The sequence below is a fragment of the Mesoplodon mirus genome (genome assembly GCF_964341445.2).
Source record: "Mesoplodon mirus genome assembly, chromosome: 6".
Classification (NCBI taxonomy): Eukaryota; Metazoa; Chordata; class Mammalia; order Artiodactyla; family Ziphiidae; genus Mesoplodon; species Mesoplodon mirus.
In genome coordinates, this window is record NC_138982.1 from 143,697,492 (window position 1) to 143,709,937 (window position 12,446).

At 55.4% G+C, this 12,446-nt stretch overlaps 1 protein-coding gene across 1 annotated transcript in view; it reads left to right on the forward strand.

Moving 5' to 3' along the window:
* Window positions 1-3,306: 3,306 nt before the first annotated feature.
* Window positions 3,307-12,446, forward strand: part of UMODL1 (uromodulin like 1) — a gene marked incomplete at both ends in the record, with an annotated part of 61,151 nt that continues 52,011 nt past the window's right edge. The window contains 2 exons of the mRNA XM_082624384.1: window positions 3,307-3,382; window positions 6,804-7,046. Of these exons, the coding sequence (XP_082480510.1) occupies window positions 3,307-3,382; window positions 6,804-7,046 (319 nt within the window). The remainder of the gene's footprint in view (window positions 3,383-6,803; window positions 7,047-12,446) is intronic.

The window sequence follows — 12,446 nt, forward strand, 5'->3', positions numbered from 1 at the left end:
CCATCATGGCTAGTGTCCCTGGAAATAACCCCTTAGAGACGTGGGCGCCTCCCCACCTCCAGCATGGCCTCACCAACTGGCAACGAGCAGAGCAGTCTCCAGACTCCACGCTGTCCCTGTCCAGAGCCCCCCAGTTCCCCTGTGCCCCACGGCAGTTCTCACCTCCATCCCCACACCTCTGTCACCCAAGTCTCTTTTGTGCAGCTTCCTCTGCTCCCCACCCCAGGCCAGGTAAGGCAGGCCCCTCCGGCCCGCCCCTCTTGGATGGTGGTCGCCAGGGCTGCACATGGAACAGGATTCCAGGCAGCAGGCTGTGAGCAAAGCTGCCCATGCCGTCCCTGGCCAGACAATATCTGGAGCCCCGCAATGGCCCTGCACGTCTGTCCCTTGGGACACAATGCCACATCCCAGGATGGCAGTGGGCACGTATACATCTTGGCCTGCAGGGTAACGACAGATGTGATTTTGTAGTGGAGTCTGTTGAACCACTGCTCATAGGACCACAGAACTCAGAACCAGAGATGAGAAAGGCCCTTTGGAGGTCACCTAAATCAATCTCGTCCTCTTCCAGAGGAGGAAGTGGGCAGAGACTGGCCCAGACTCTGTCACCAATGGCAGAGAGCATAGGTCGGGTCCTCGGAGACACGGGTTCCAGGGTCGGGGAGCTCAACCTCATCCTGCGTGTTTGTGCGTGTGTGTGAGCGTGCAAAGGTGTGTGTCTGTACGTACACAGGCACATGTGAGCCTCTGATTGTGCAAGCCTGCAAGTGTTGTGAGTCTGTCTACACACACACGTGTGAGTTCACAGATACATTCACGTGTGCGTGTGAGAGTGTAGATGTGTGTGAGAGATTGTGCATAGGTGAGTGTGTGAGTGTGTGAATGTGCCTGTAAGTGTGTATACACATAAGTGTGAGTGTGAGTGTGTCTGCACACATCAGCGTGAGTTTGTGAGTGTGAATGAGTGTGTGTGTATCTTTAGGTCTAGCCCGGCACCCTGCTGGCTTCCCCCAGTCCCCCAGTTCTTGGACACGGTATAGGCAAGATGCTGGATTTTCTGCCCTGAAAGAGGGACCCGTGGGCTCTTTGCTGGATGGACCCGTGACCAGTCACACGCAGACATGACGTCCTGAAGGGACATCCTTCTCCACGCTGGTTAGAGTGGACGGTTACTTCTCCTCAAAGCATTTGCATGGAAAAGTCAAATGTGGAAAATCCCTGTGGCCGTCATGCAGAAAAAATACGCTGGAGGGAAACACCTCGCTGTGGATGAAGTAGAAACAACCCGCACGCTTACCCTTTCTATGCCCGCAGGATATGAACGGGAGGGGGAGAGAAGACAGAGCTAGGAATTGGCTGCCAATTTCGAGGGTTTATTTTTTTTAATCATATGAGTTTCGATATAAAGAGAAAGCATGATGTGACAATATTTTATGGACACTTTCCAAATAGCAGGAAGCGCCCAGCTGGTAAAATGTCTTGACTTTGCTCCCCTCTCTTGGAGCTGTGGCCAGACAGGGAGTGGAGTGGACCGTGAAGAATGTGGGCTTTGGGGCTGAATCCCACTCATTGGCTGTGTGGCCCCTCAGACCCTCCGTTTCTTTATCTGTACAACGGGGATAAGGGACCTATTTCGTAGGGTGTTTCTGAAGATAAGAAAAAATGGTGCATGCACAGGGCGAATTTTGAGCTTTAAAATATAACAGTATCTTTGATTCCACCTTCATATTTGATAAAAGTGCTCATATGTTATAGTAGCAAAAGCTCTAAGAGATGAAAGCATACTGTAATACAGATTCATCTCACATTTTAAATGTTCATATTTCCCTTAATTATAATACTTTTCCGATTTATTCTGTGAGAGCTAGTTAAATTTTATTTTTTTGAAAATTATATTATAGATTTCACATGTTTTCTTTTCTTATTAACACTTTTTTTTTAACCTCCTTTACAGCAGCAGAGTTTATGAGTCAATCCTGTAGTACTGTTTTTCTATAAAGGGTACTGTCTCCCAGGAGACTTGCACTAAGCCCCTTAGCTGCGTGATTATTTCCAGCTCCTTTTTTTTGTCTTCTTGTCCTGGCATCTGTGATCTAGTCATTAACCAGGCAAACGCAGCAGTTAATCATCTCAGAAATTAATCTCCTGAGAATAAAAGACGTACTGCTGTCCTTTGGGAGTTAGGCTAGAAGGGCCCTTCTGGCAGAACTGTTTTGTATTTTGAACACAAGGGAATTATCCTTCTGAAACATGTAGCCAAGACGGATCTTTGTTACCCAACTTGAACGTTTTCTCAGTAGAACGAATGAGACCTTCATCTACTGTTAATAATTGTGCCTAGTCTAATGTTCAGAATTGTACCAAACAGTGAAAGACAGCCCAACGGAGGAATAAGGACGTGTCAGCGACTAGGAAATATTTGATACGAAATTTAAAAATGCAGTTCACACAACACACGATGGTTCTGGAAATAAAACATACATCAGCTATCATCCCTCACCGTGTTTTAGTGCTGTGGTCCTTTCTGGGTTGGGCCCAATTTTATAGACTCGTAGAGTTGGTGTCTTTTTGGGGACAGAACTGTATGAGGTGCTGTTTTGATTTCACAAGATGAGGTGCCGTTTCCACGCCGCTGAACGTCTTCATGGGGAGCACATCTGGGTGATGCTACATCCAGATGCTCTGTAACAACTTACTCTCCCCTCCTCCCCCGAAGGCTCACTTCCATGCTTTGCCGTTTTAAATTCTGGCGAGTAATGAACATCTCTGAGACTGCAGCTTCATGGCCCTCAGACCAAGCCTCGGGAAGGGATCACTGGGTCACAGGAACATTTTTATGGCTTTTGATCTGTTTCGTCCAATTGTGTGAAGGATGCTTTTCTGAATCTGATGTACCACTTTGATTTGCTGCTGTTTTCTCCTGCCAGTTTGGAACGATAAGGTAAGAGAATACTTTGGACTTGATGGAGGGAGTCAGATTCGGGTCTGAAATGTGTTTTCTGCGTAACAACGAGATGGGACCCAGAGATGCAGCCTGGCAGTTGGGTACTCACCTTTCCTGAAAGATGCCATCTGCCTGGAGGGAGAATGGGCTGTGACACGCAGGTGCCCCGAGGGACACGGCTGCGGCAGTGGCGGCTGTTTACCAGCAAGCATAAGGGAACGCTCCCGGTGAGCGCACCCTCTGAAGCCACTGCCACTGTCGGTGGCGCAGGGAAGGGAAGGGCCCTTTCTCTGGGTCCAGGTGGCCCAGGCCCCTTTGTGCTGCCGCTCGGGAGAGGCCAGAGCCACTGCCACCGCCCGACCATGCTCAGGACCCTTGTGCTGGCGCTGCTGGCTCTGGTCACCGCCGTGGGCCCGAGCCAGGCGAGTGGCTTCACAGGTGAGGGGTCCGGGCTCTGTGTGGGGATGCCGGAGGGGCGATGGGCTCCCTGGGAGTGGGCCCCCTTGAAGTCGGCAGCCCTGCCGAGAGCCGGGCAGGCAAAGATGCACCTGCTTTGAGAGGCAGGGTCTGTCTCTTCTTGGCCATACTTTTTCATAACCACAAAAGACGTGGTGGGAATGCTTCCGAATCACCTGGGGCTTGGTGGGGTTCAAGTGTGGATTCTGAGTCAGTGGGTCTGGGAGGGACCCGGAACTCTGCATTTCTGCCGGGGGTACAGATGTTACAGGCCTGCTGGCCACGCTGAGAGTGACACATTCCTGGAGAGTCAAAATCGAACCCTCTGGAACCACGGCCCGTTAGTCTTCAACTTACAGATCAGGAGAGGGAGACCCAGAGTGGCCAGGGCCACACAGCCGGCCGAGGGCAAGGTTTCCACCAGGGCTACCCCTGACTTTGACCCTGGCTCAGACCTCCTTTGCCCGCCAGAGAGGGGGGATCGAGAAGTGGGGCTTCCCGCTCATCTTGGGCTCTGCCAGCCCCGTTTCCTCAGCAAGTGAGGATGCGAGTGGCCCTTGGGGACATGAGGGACCAAGCACATGTCTAAGGCCCTTGAGAGACACATGTCAGCTGCTAAAAACACGCTGGATTTCTGAAGCCCCAGATTTCAGAGAATTGAGATTGCAAACCTTTTACATCATTTTCCTCTAGAAATCCATCTTATTCCGTTGGGAATTCAAACAGAGCCATTCCGTTTCTACCATCGACTTCAGTTTTGTACTAGTTTAAACATTTTTCACCCTTGGGCAGGATTCTGTGATTTTTTTTTTTTTTAATGAATTGTGATTAAAAAAAAAAAACGTGATATTTCCTTTGGAATGAGTATATGCAAACCATACAGCTCAGTGGCAGAACAAATGGGAATGTCTGGAAGCCAGAGGAGGTCTTAGGAGGCATTTCATGTGCGGGAGGACCCCGGCAGGAGCACTAGGTGGTCCGTCAGGGCTGCACGTCTGTTTGCTCCCAGGTACCACATGCTCCGGTACAGGCGTGATTTCATTTAATTCTCCTACAACCTCAGGCACAGCTATGATTCTACAAATGACAAGGCTGGGGCACCGAGAGGGCATGAAATGTGCTCAGAATCACACGGCTGGTATTAGTGAAGCTAGTGTGAATGCAATTCTGACCCCAGAACCCAGCAGAGCATTAAGATTTTCTACCTCTGGGATTAGAACCCAGGACCCCTGCCTCCTGTGCTCCTGAAAGGATTTGTTGAACAGAAGGATCTGCTAAGAGGTTTCTATTGCGAGCTCTGCCAAGAAGCCAGGCCTGGGGAGGATTTGGTGGCCTCTCATAGAATGTGAAAAACAAAACATGGAGATCCAAGTGCAGTTTCACTTGGAAGGAGGAGTGTGTGCGCGTGCGTGCACGCACACGTGTGCATGTTCTCGTGAACACGTGCACGGCGCCATGGCTCAACTAGTGGCCACGTTTCACTGTGGCATCTTCTCCAGCCCCTCATCCCAGTCACCTCTAAGCTCTGGCCTCGGAAGCTGCCTTCTCCTGCCCTACCCCACCCAGCCAAGGGCCTCATTTTCCCTCCCAAAGCTGCCTGGGACCCGCCCTTTGGTGAATACAGGTCGGGTCTACTCCCAGAGGCCCTGCCACCCCAGAGGAGGCCACCACGTGGCTTGGGAGTGGGCTTCAGCACCCTATTCTGCCCAGAGTAAGGCTGCAGGCTCTCCCAGCAGCCTGGGCGTGAGGGCTGGCTTGGCCCCATTTCTTCCTGGGGGTCACCGGTCCCCAAGTCTCGCTTTCTGCATGCTTGTGGGCGACCCTGAGGCCAAAGGTGGAAATCTTCAGGGGTGCTGTCCTGGGGGTGGGGATGAAGATGATTTCTCCTGCCCACTCTGAGTTTCGCCCCAGAAATCCACCTTCTCACTGAAGGGTTTACACTGCAACATGGAGCCCTTACCCAGCGGCTGTACAGTCTCCTAAAGCTTAGAGCTCAGAGCTTGAGTATCTGAAAACGTGAATTACATTCAAAGCATTCATTCTTCTTTCACTGACAGCCCAGGAACGCAGCAAGTCCCACGCTGGCCGCAGACGTGGGAGGCACCCCACGGCCCTCCTGTCAGTTCCCTGGGGCTGCCTCGGCAAAGCCCCACAGACTGGGGGGCTTAGTGGTAGAGATTCATTTCTTCACAGTCTGGAGGCCAGAGGTTCAAGGTCAAGGTGTTGGTAGGGTTGGTTCCTCCTGAGGCTGGGAGGGAGAATCTGTCCCCGACACACCTCTCCCCAGCTTCTGATGGTTTGGGCTGCTGCCGATTTTAGTGATCCCTGGCTTGTAGATGCAGCACCTTGATCTCTGCTTTCGTCTCCTATTGCATCTCCCTGTGTGCATTCCTGTCTCTGTGTCCAAATTTTCCCTCTTATAAGGATGCCAGTCATACTGGATCAGGGGCCACCCTACACCAATATCCCCTCATCTTAGCTAATTATGTCTGCAAAAACCCTTTTCCCAAGGACAGTCAGATTCTGCGGTACTGGGGTTTAGAACTTCAACTTATGAATTTGGGGTGGGACATATGTCAGCCCTCACATGGTCCCTGCTCTATGAGGCAATAGAGGCTCGCCGGGCAGATGGGACAACCCAGGACCCCATGGCAGGTGGTCCACGACATAGGGGTCTGAGACTGATGAAGGCAGTAGGTGATATGGGGTCTCAAGAACGAAGTGATAATGCTGATAAAGGCCATGGACATCTGTGCCCAGGAACCGGGCTCCAGGTGAGAGACACCTTTTCAGGCCAGCTGGATGTCCCACCTCAGGCACTGGGCCCTCATCTCCCGCTGACACAGCAACGGTTGGACCGAACTTTACCATCTATGCACTTCTCACGTGTATTTGACTTGTGTGTTTATCTTTCATCTCATTCCAAAAAGGGGTGTCACTGCCAGCGTGCACAGCACTTAGTGGGCCTTCACTATGTATTCACTGAGGGAACCGCTGTGTATTCACGTCGCACGTGACAGCCCCTTATTGTGGAGATACGAGGTGTGCGCGGGGCTCTCCAGCCCGCAGAGTCAGAGGACACGCAGCAGAGCCCAGGACGCGAGCCCCAGAAGCTTGGTTTCTCTGTGTCCCCTTCAGTGTACCGTCAGACCCCTGGGTGCGGGGAGCCGGGGTGGGGCTGGGGTAGCATCTCCTGCTCTGTGGAGGAGGACTGCTCGGCGAGCAGGTGTCATGCTGCATCCCTTGAGTCTATGCTGCTGTACCGCCTTCTCGGATACGGGCCGGTGGGCGGATCCCAGGGGGTCCGCCGTGTGCGGGCGGAGGACTTGCAGAGAGCCCCTCACATTGGTTTGATTCTGGCATTTTCCCCTCGTGTCTCTCCATCCACCTCCCTCTCTCGTAGAAAAAGGCCTCTCCCTGCTGAGCTACCGGCTATGCAATTACAGTGTGAGCCACAAGGTCCAGAGCGTGGAGGCAGCGCGCACATCCCGCCTGACCTACGTGCCCTGCGGCTGGTGGGTCCCCTGGCGGCGCTGCCCCAAGACCGTCTACCGGACCCAGTACCTGGTGGTGGAGGTTCCTGAGTGGAGGAACGTGACTGACTGCTGCGAGGGCTACGAGCAGCTGGGCCTCTACTGCGTCCTGCGTGAGTCCTGCCCTGTCTTGGGATAGGCACTGTTCACGCCCCCTGGCCCTGAACTGACTAGAACACTGGTTCTCAGCCTCAAGTGTGCACCAGGGTCATCCAGAGGGCCAGCCTAAGCACCGGTCACTGGCCTCAGCCCGGATTTCAGGTCCAGTGGGGCAGGGGTGAAGTACAAGTTCCCAGGTGATGGTGATGCTACTGACCCGAGCCCCACTCTGGGAACCTCTGTTTTGGGTGGTGGCTCTCAGACCTGGCTGCACACCGAAGTCCCCGGGGCAGCTTTAAGAACGATGACGCCTGGGTCGCCCTTCAGACACTCTGATGGATTCAGTCTGGGGCATAGCTTGGGCCCTGGGATATTTCTTAAAGCTCCCCCAGCAATTCTAACAGGCAGCTGAGTTTGAGAACCAGCACTGCGCTCCCTTCTGTAATGGCAGCCAGCCTTTCCATTCTAAAGGCTGTGAAACCCCAGTCTGAACCCCAAACTGTGAAAGAGATGGAAAGGGTCCCCTGGGGCCCCCCTAACTGTCCAGAGGCCCCCAAGGCCTCTCACTTCCTCTGTGTGGTTCAAAAGATGCTTGGGGGCCTCCCTGGTGGCGCAGTGGTTGAGAGTCTGCCTGCCGATGCAGGGGACGCGGGTTCGTGCCCCGGTCCGGGAGGATCCCACATGCCGCGGAGCGGCTGGGCCCGTGAGCCATGGCCGCTGAGCCTGCGCGTCCGGAGCCTGTGCTCCGCAACGGGAGAGGCCACAACAGTGAGAGGCCCGCGTACCACAAAAAAAAAAGAAAAAAAAAAAAAGATGCTTGGGGCGGTGGTCAGCACTGCTGAGGCTGTCCCAGACTCGTCTGAGGCTGGGCGGACGGGGCTGCGTGGCGTTCAGGGCTCAGCCTGTCGACACGGAGGGAACTTTCCAGAAGGCCTCTTCCGGGGGCAAGGGTGCAGGCGTGTGCATGTGTGAATACGTGGGGGGCGGTGGTGATCGTTTGAATCAGTTTCAGAGCTGAGATGAGTTTCTGAACAGGCAGGAGGCCCGCCTACACCCACCCCCGTGGTGGAGGGGAAGTCGGAAGGTTGGCAATAGGGCACCCTGAGACATGAGGCTGCCGCCTCCGAAATGCAAAGCACCAGCTTGCGGGGTGTGGGAGCGGCTCCCGTGACCCGTCCATCCTCGGGGTCCCGGGCAGCAGGACAGCCACAGGCTGGGGCGTGGACACTGCACACCGGGGGTGCCAGCCCCCCAGCCCTAGGGAATATCAGATGTAGAGTCCTGGGTCCCTCAGACCCTGCAGATGGGCTGGGCCTGCAGTTATCCTGAGCGCACCCTCCCTCAGCCTTCAAAGCCCGCAGAGGATGGGATGGCTGACATGTGCACTCAGGCAGCTCAGAGGGCCAGGCCCAGAGATGACCTGACAGCTCAGGGTTGAGCAGGTCACAGGAACACACCTCTTCTGGGAGTGTTAAAACGACACCACGGCCACCAATGCCGCCACCACCAATAAAAACCAGGAAGGGCCAGCTGGCCTCAGGTCCGCGGCTGGGTGCCTGTTGTGTATTCCCGCTGGTTCCCTGAAGGGATCCTTGCAGGGGCGGTGCTGTGTCTGAGGAGTCCCTTCCCATGGTGACCACGGCTCCCTGTCTGCCGTCCCTGTCTCCAAGGGCCCCATGCACAGCGGGAGCTGCCCCTGCCCTGGGAGCACGCTCTTCTGGGGCTGGGGGTCCTGGGTCGGGGAGGTCTCAGGCGGGGCACACGGCACTTGGTTTGGAGCATCAGATCCTGGTAGAAGGAGGGGGCCGGCCTAGCCCACCCGCCTTCCCCCGCAGAGGCCACACCCTCCCCACCTGCTGTCGGTCTGTCATGGGGCTGGGAGGTCACAGATCCAGAGGGCCGGAGGGGCCCCCAGGAGAGGCTGAGCCCCCAGCCCCGCCCAGCCCGAGCAGCCACCTTTCTGTGCGGCCAGCTGCCCTCCCCCGAGGAGAGAAGGTGGGAGGCACCTGCCTTCTGGGAAGCAGGGACGCAGGGACGCAAAAGCTCATCTTGCTTCCCAGCCAGCCGGCCTCCTGTGGGACTCAGCCCCACTTTTAAAGTGTTAGCGCCTTTAAATAGGGGCTCGCCAGGCAGAAGAGGCCCAGAACATTCTAGCTAGAGTCCCGTGGGCAGATCTGCTCTGGGGAAGTGCAGGTCATGGGGCGGCCGTTGTTGGGCGGGGGGATGGGGTGGGAGGCACTGGGGGCGAGGGGAGGAGGACTCACCCTGAAGGCCCCCAGGCCCGGCAGAGGGGGCTGAATTGGGGTGGGGTGGGGTCCACAGTCCCCCCACCTCGGGCCTTGGAAGGGTCACTCTGGAAGCAGCGTGGAGAGGATGCAGGCAGGATCCCAGAAGGAAGGAGAAGAGAGAGGAAAAGGGGCCTGTAAAGGCCAGCGGGAGATCCCTGGTTGCTACCGGACGGGAGCAGACGGGGACACAGACCTGGGGAGGCGGGTGACTTGACCAGGATGGCACAGACCTCGACCCCCGTCGGATTCAGTTAGTGACGTTTGAGAAAGGGGCTCTGGCACGCATGGGAGGGGCACAGTGGTGAGGAACGTCGAGGCCCACGGCCCACTGGACTCCTGCTTGGGGAGGTCCTGGCTTGCTGCCTGGGCCCCGCTTGGTACTGCAGTTGCTGCGGGGCTGCCCTGTGACCGAGGGGAGGGCATGGGGGGCTGCAGCGCTTGTTCCTGCGGCTTGGGAGGCCCCCAGTGAGCCTCGGTGTCCCCCCACATCTGAGCTCAGGGACACCACGTGGGCAGCTAGAAAGTGCCTGGTGGGAAGTATTTACACCACGGCCACCGGCAGCTCAGCTTTCTCCACACCAGCCTGGCTCCTCGGATCAAAGCTGGTGCAGAGGTGCCTCATGACGGCCTGGCTCTTTGGAACCAGAAGTGAGAGGTCCCTGTAAGTGACGCGCTGAGACCCACTGGTTGATTGGCACAGAGGAGCCTGGGGCCACAGCCTGGATGCGGCAGCCCGGGCACCTGGGGAGGAGAGGCAGGCAGAAGGCACGCGCCTCCGGGCCGCCCGGGGGTGGGGTTTCTTAGGTCTCAGCAACCTCAGCTCAGCGGTCTCATCCCCGGCAGCAGTGAAGCCTCAGCTTTCCTTTCTTCTCTCTCCTCCCACTCAACAGTCAAGAACCCAAAAAAGGGAAGAGCATTACGAGAACACGTGATTTTTTTTTTCAGTCTCGATGACTTTTTCAATTTTTTTAAGTCCCACATTTGGAAGGCCACGATAAGTCATATATGATTTTAGTTAAGTGTATTTTTACAATAAAACAACGGATACACAAGCAACGTAGAAAATTTGGAAACAAAGAAAAGGGAAATTGCCCATAAGTCTGCCCTCCCCCCGCCCTCCCCCGCCAAACAACCCCCCTCCTGCAACAATAACCTCTGTTAACATTTTCTTCTAGTTTCATTCAGGGCAGACCTTTTACAGAAGCGTGGTCACCCTGTTGGAAATGTTTTGTAGCACACTTGTACCCCTTGGCAATTTATCTGGAACATCTTCCGAGTCAATAAATCGTGTTCTCCAGCGTGATTTAACGCCCACAAGGCACTACTTCACACGGATGCATCAGCTCTAAGCAATCTGCTACCACTTAGCATCCAGTGGTTTCCAATTTTTTTTTTTGCGGTACGCAGGCCTCTCACTGCTGTGGCCTCTCCCGCTGCGGAGCACAGGCTCCGGACGCGCAGGCTCAGCGGCCATGGCTCACGGGCCCAGCCGCTCCGCGGCATGTGGGATCTTCCCGGACCGGGGCACGAACCCGTGTCCCCCGCATTGGCAGGCGAACTCTCAACCACTGCGTCACCAGGGAAGCCCAGGTTTCCAGTGTTTGGTTCTTATAAATAACGCTGCGATGAGTATCATCTGATGCAAACACTGCTGCACAAAAGTTGGAACATTTAGTCAGGATGGATTCCTCAGAGCAGAACTGAGCATCTCAGTGGACACTCACCACCTGCCGCGACGCCCCGGTTCCCGCATGGCCCATCTCCTCCACACACTCATCTGCACGGCCAGCCCAGGACCCCGCTGGACCCGGAGCCTACCCCAAACTTCCCTTCTCCCAGGCTGCTGGCCAGGGCCCCTTTGAGGAAAGAGAATTCCGAGGAAGGATTATTATCTGATTGTTCCAGAGCGGATCCGATTCCCCAGCCCTAGAGAGTCCTGGGCTGTGGCTCAGACAGAAATCTCCGCCTTATCTCATGAACCGTGACTCACCTGGGGTTGCCAGGCGCTGGGCAATCCTGGGTCATTGTTTGTGTCGAGTTAGGGCAGGAGAAGAGGATATTTGACTTTCTACCAAGTTGGAACCGTTTACTGTTCTCTCTGGCTCTCCGTAAGCCGCCAGCCCTGAGGGGTGGAGGGGGACTCCCAGCTGCCTCCACAGTAAGACGATCTTTAACTCGAAAGCACTTCTGTTGTGATCAGGTCACTGTTTTTGGAAGCCCGTTTCTCCTGGTGGCTATTTTCCTTTCATTTAGAGAAACCTCTTGGTTTAGAATGGTTTTCGATTTCCAGACAAAGGTTTGCAAAGACAGTAGAGGGAGTCCCGCTTCACCCCTCGCCCAGGGTCCCTAATTTTAGCTCTTAAATTACCAGGGAGCATTTTCCCCAATAAGGACCAACGTGGGTGCATTACTGTTTAATTCTAGTCCACACTTTATTTGGATTTCCCTGGTTATCCCCTAATGCCATTTTTCAGTCCCAGGAGCCCATGATACATTTAGTCTTATGTTTCTTAAGCACCGAGGCGGTTGGTTTTCACGATGGGAGAGAAAGCAACGTGCTCCCGACCCTTGGCGGGTGGCCCTCCAGGGGTCTCGGCATTTCCATCCCAGCGCAGCCTCTCTCGGGCTGCACCACGTGCCTGTTCTTCATGACCCCAAAGCTGTCCCTGCATGGCCGCTTCTCCAGGACGTCAGACATTGGAATAGCCACCGGGACAACTAGGAAGTGAGGAGGGGGCCAAGGACAGCATGGAGAGGAGAACGCTCTTGACAGTGACCGCCAAGCCCAGGCTCAGCTTCCGCGGGGAGAGAGCTGACGGGGACCCTGCGTGCATTTCAGCAGCTTTGTCTTTTCTCTTCTCCTCCTTGGCCAATGCAGCTGCCTTGGTGATGTGTTCCCAGCAGGAGGGGCCGCCACCTTCCTTCTGGCTGTGGAGCATCCTGCAGAGAGTCTGGAGAGCCCCAGAGGGCCACCCTCAGGGCACCGGCCCCTCAGCTCTTCCTTTCCACCTGGCGACCCCACGCATCCTCCCAAGGGGCTGGCCCTCCCCAACTCTGAGGGTGTGTTTCCAGAGCATGGCTGTCACGCCTTCGCTGACTTTCCTGGAGTCTGGGGAGCCCAGAGCG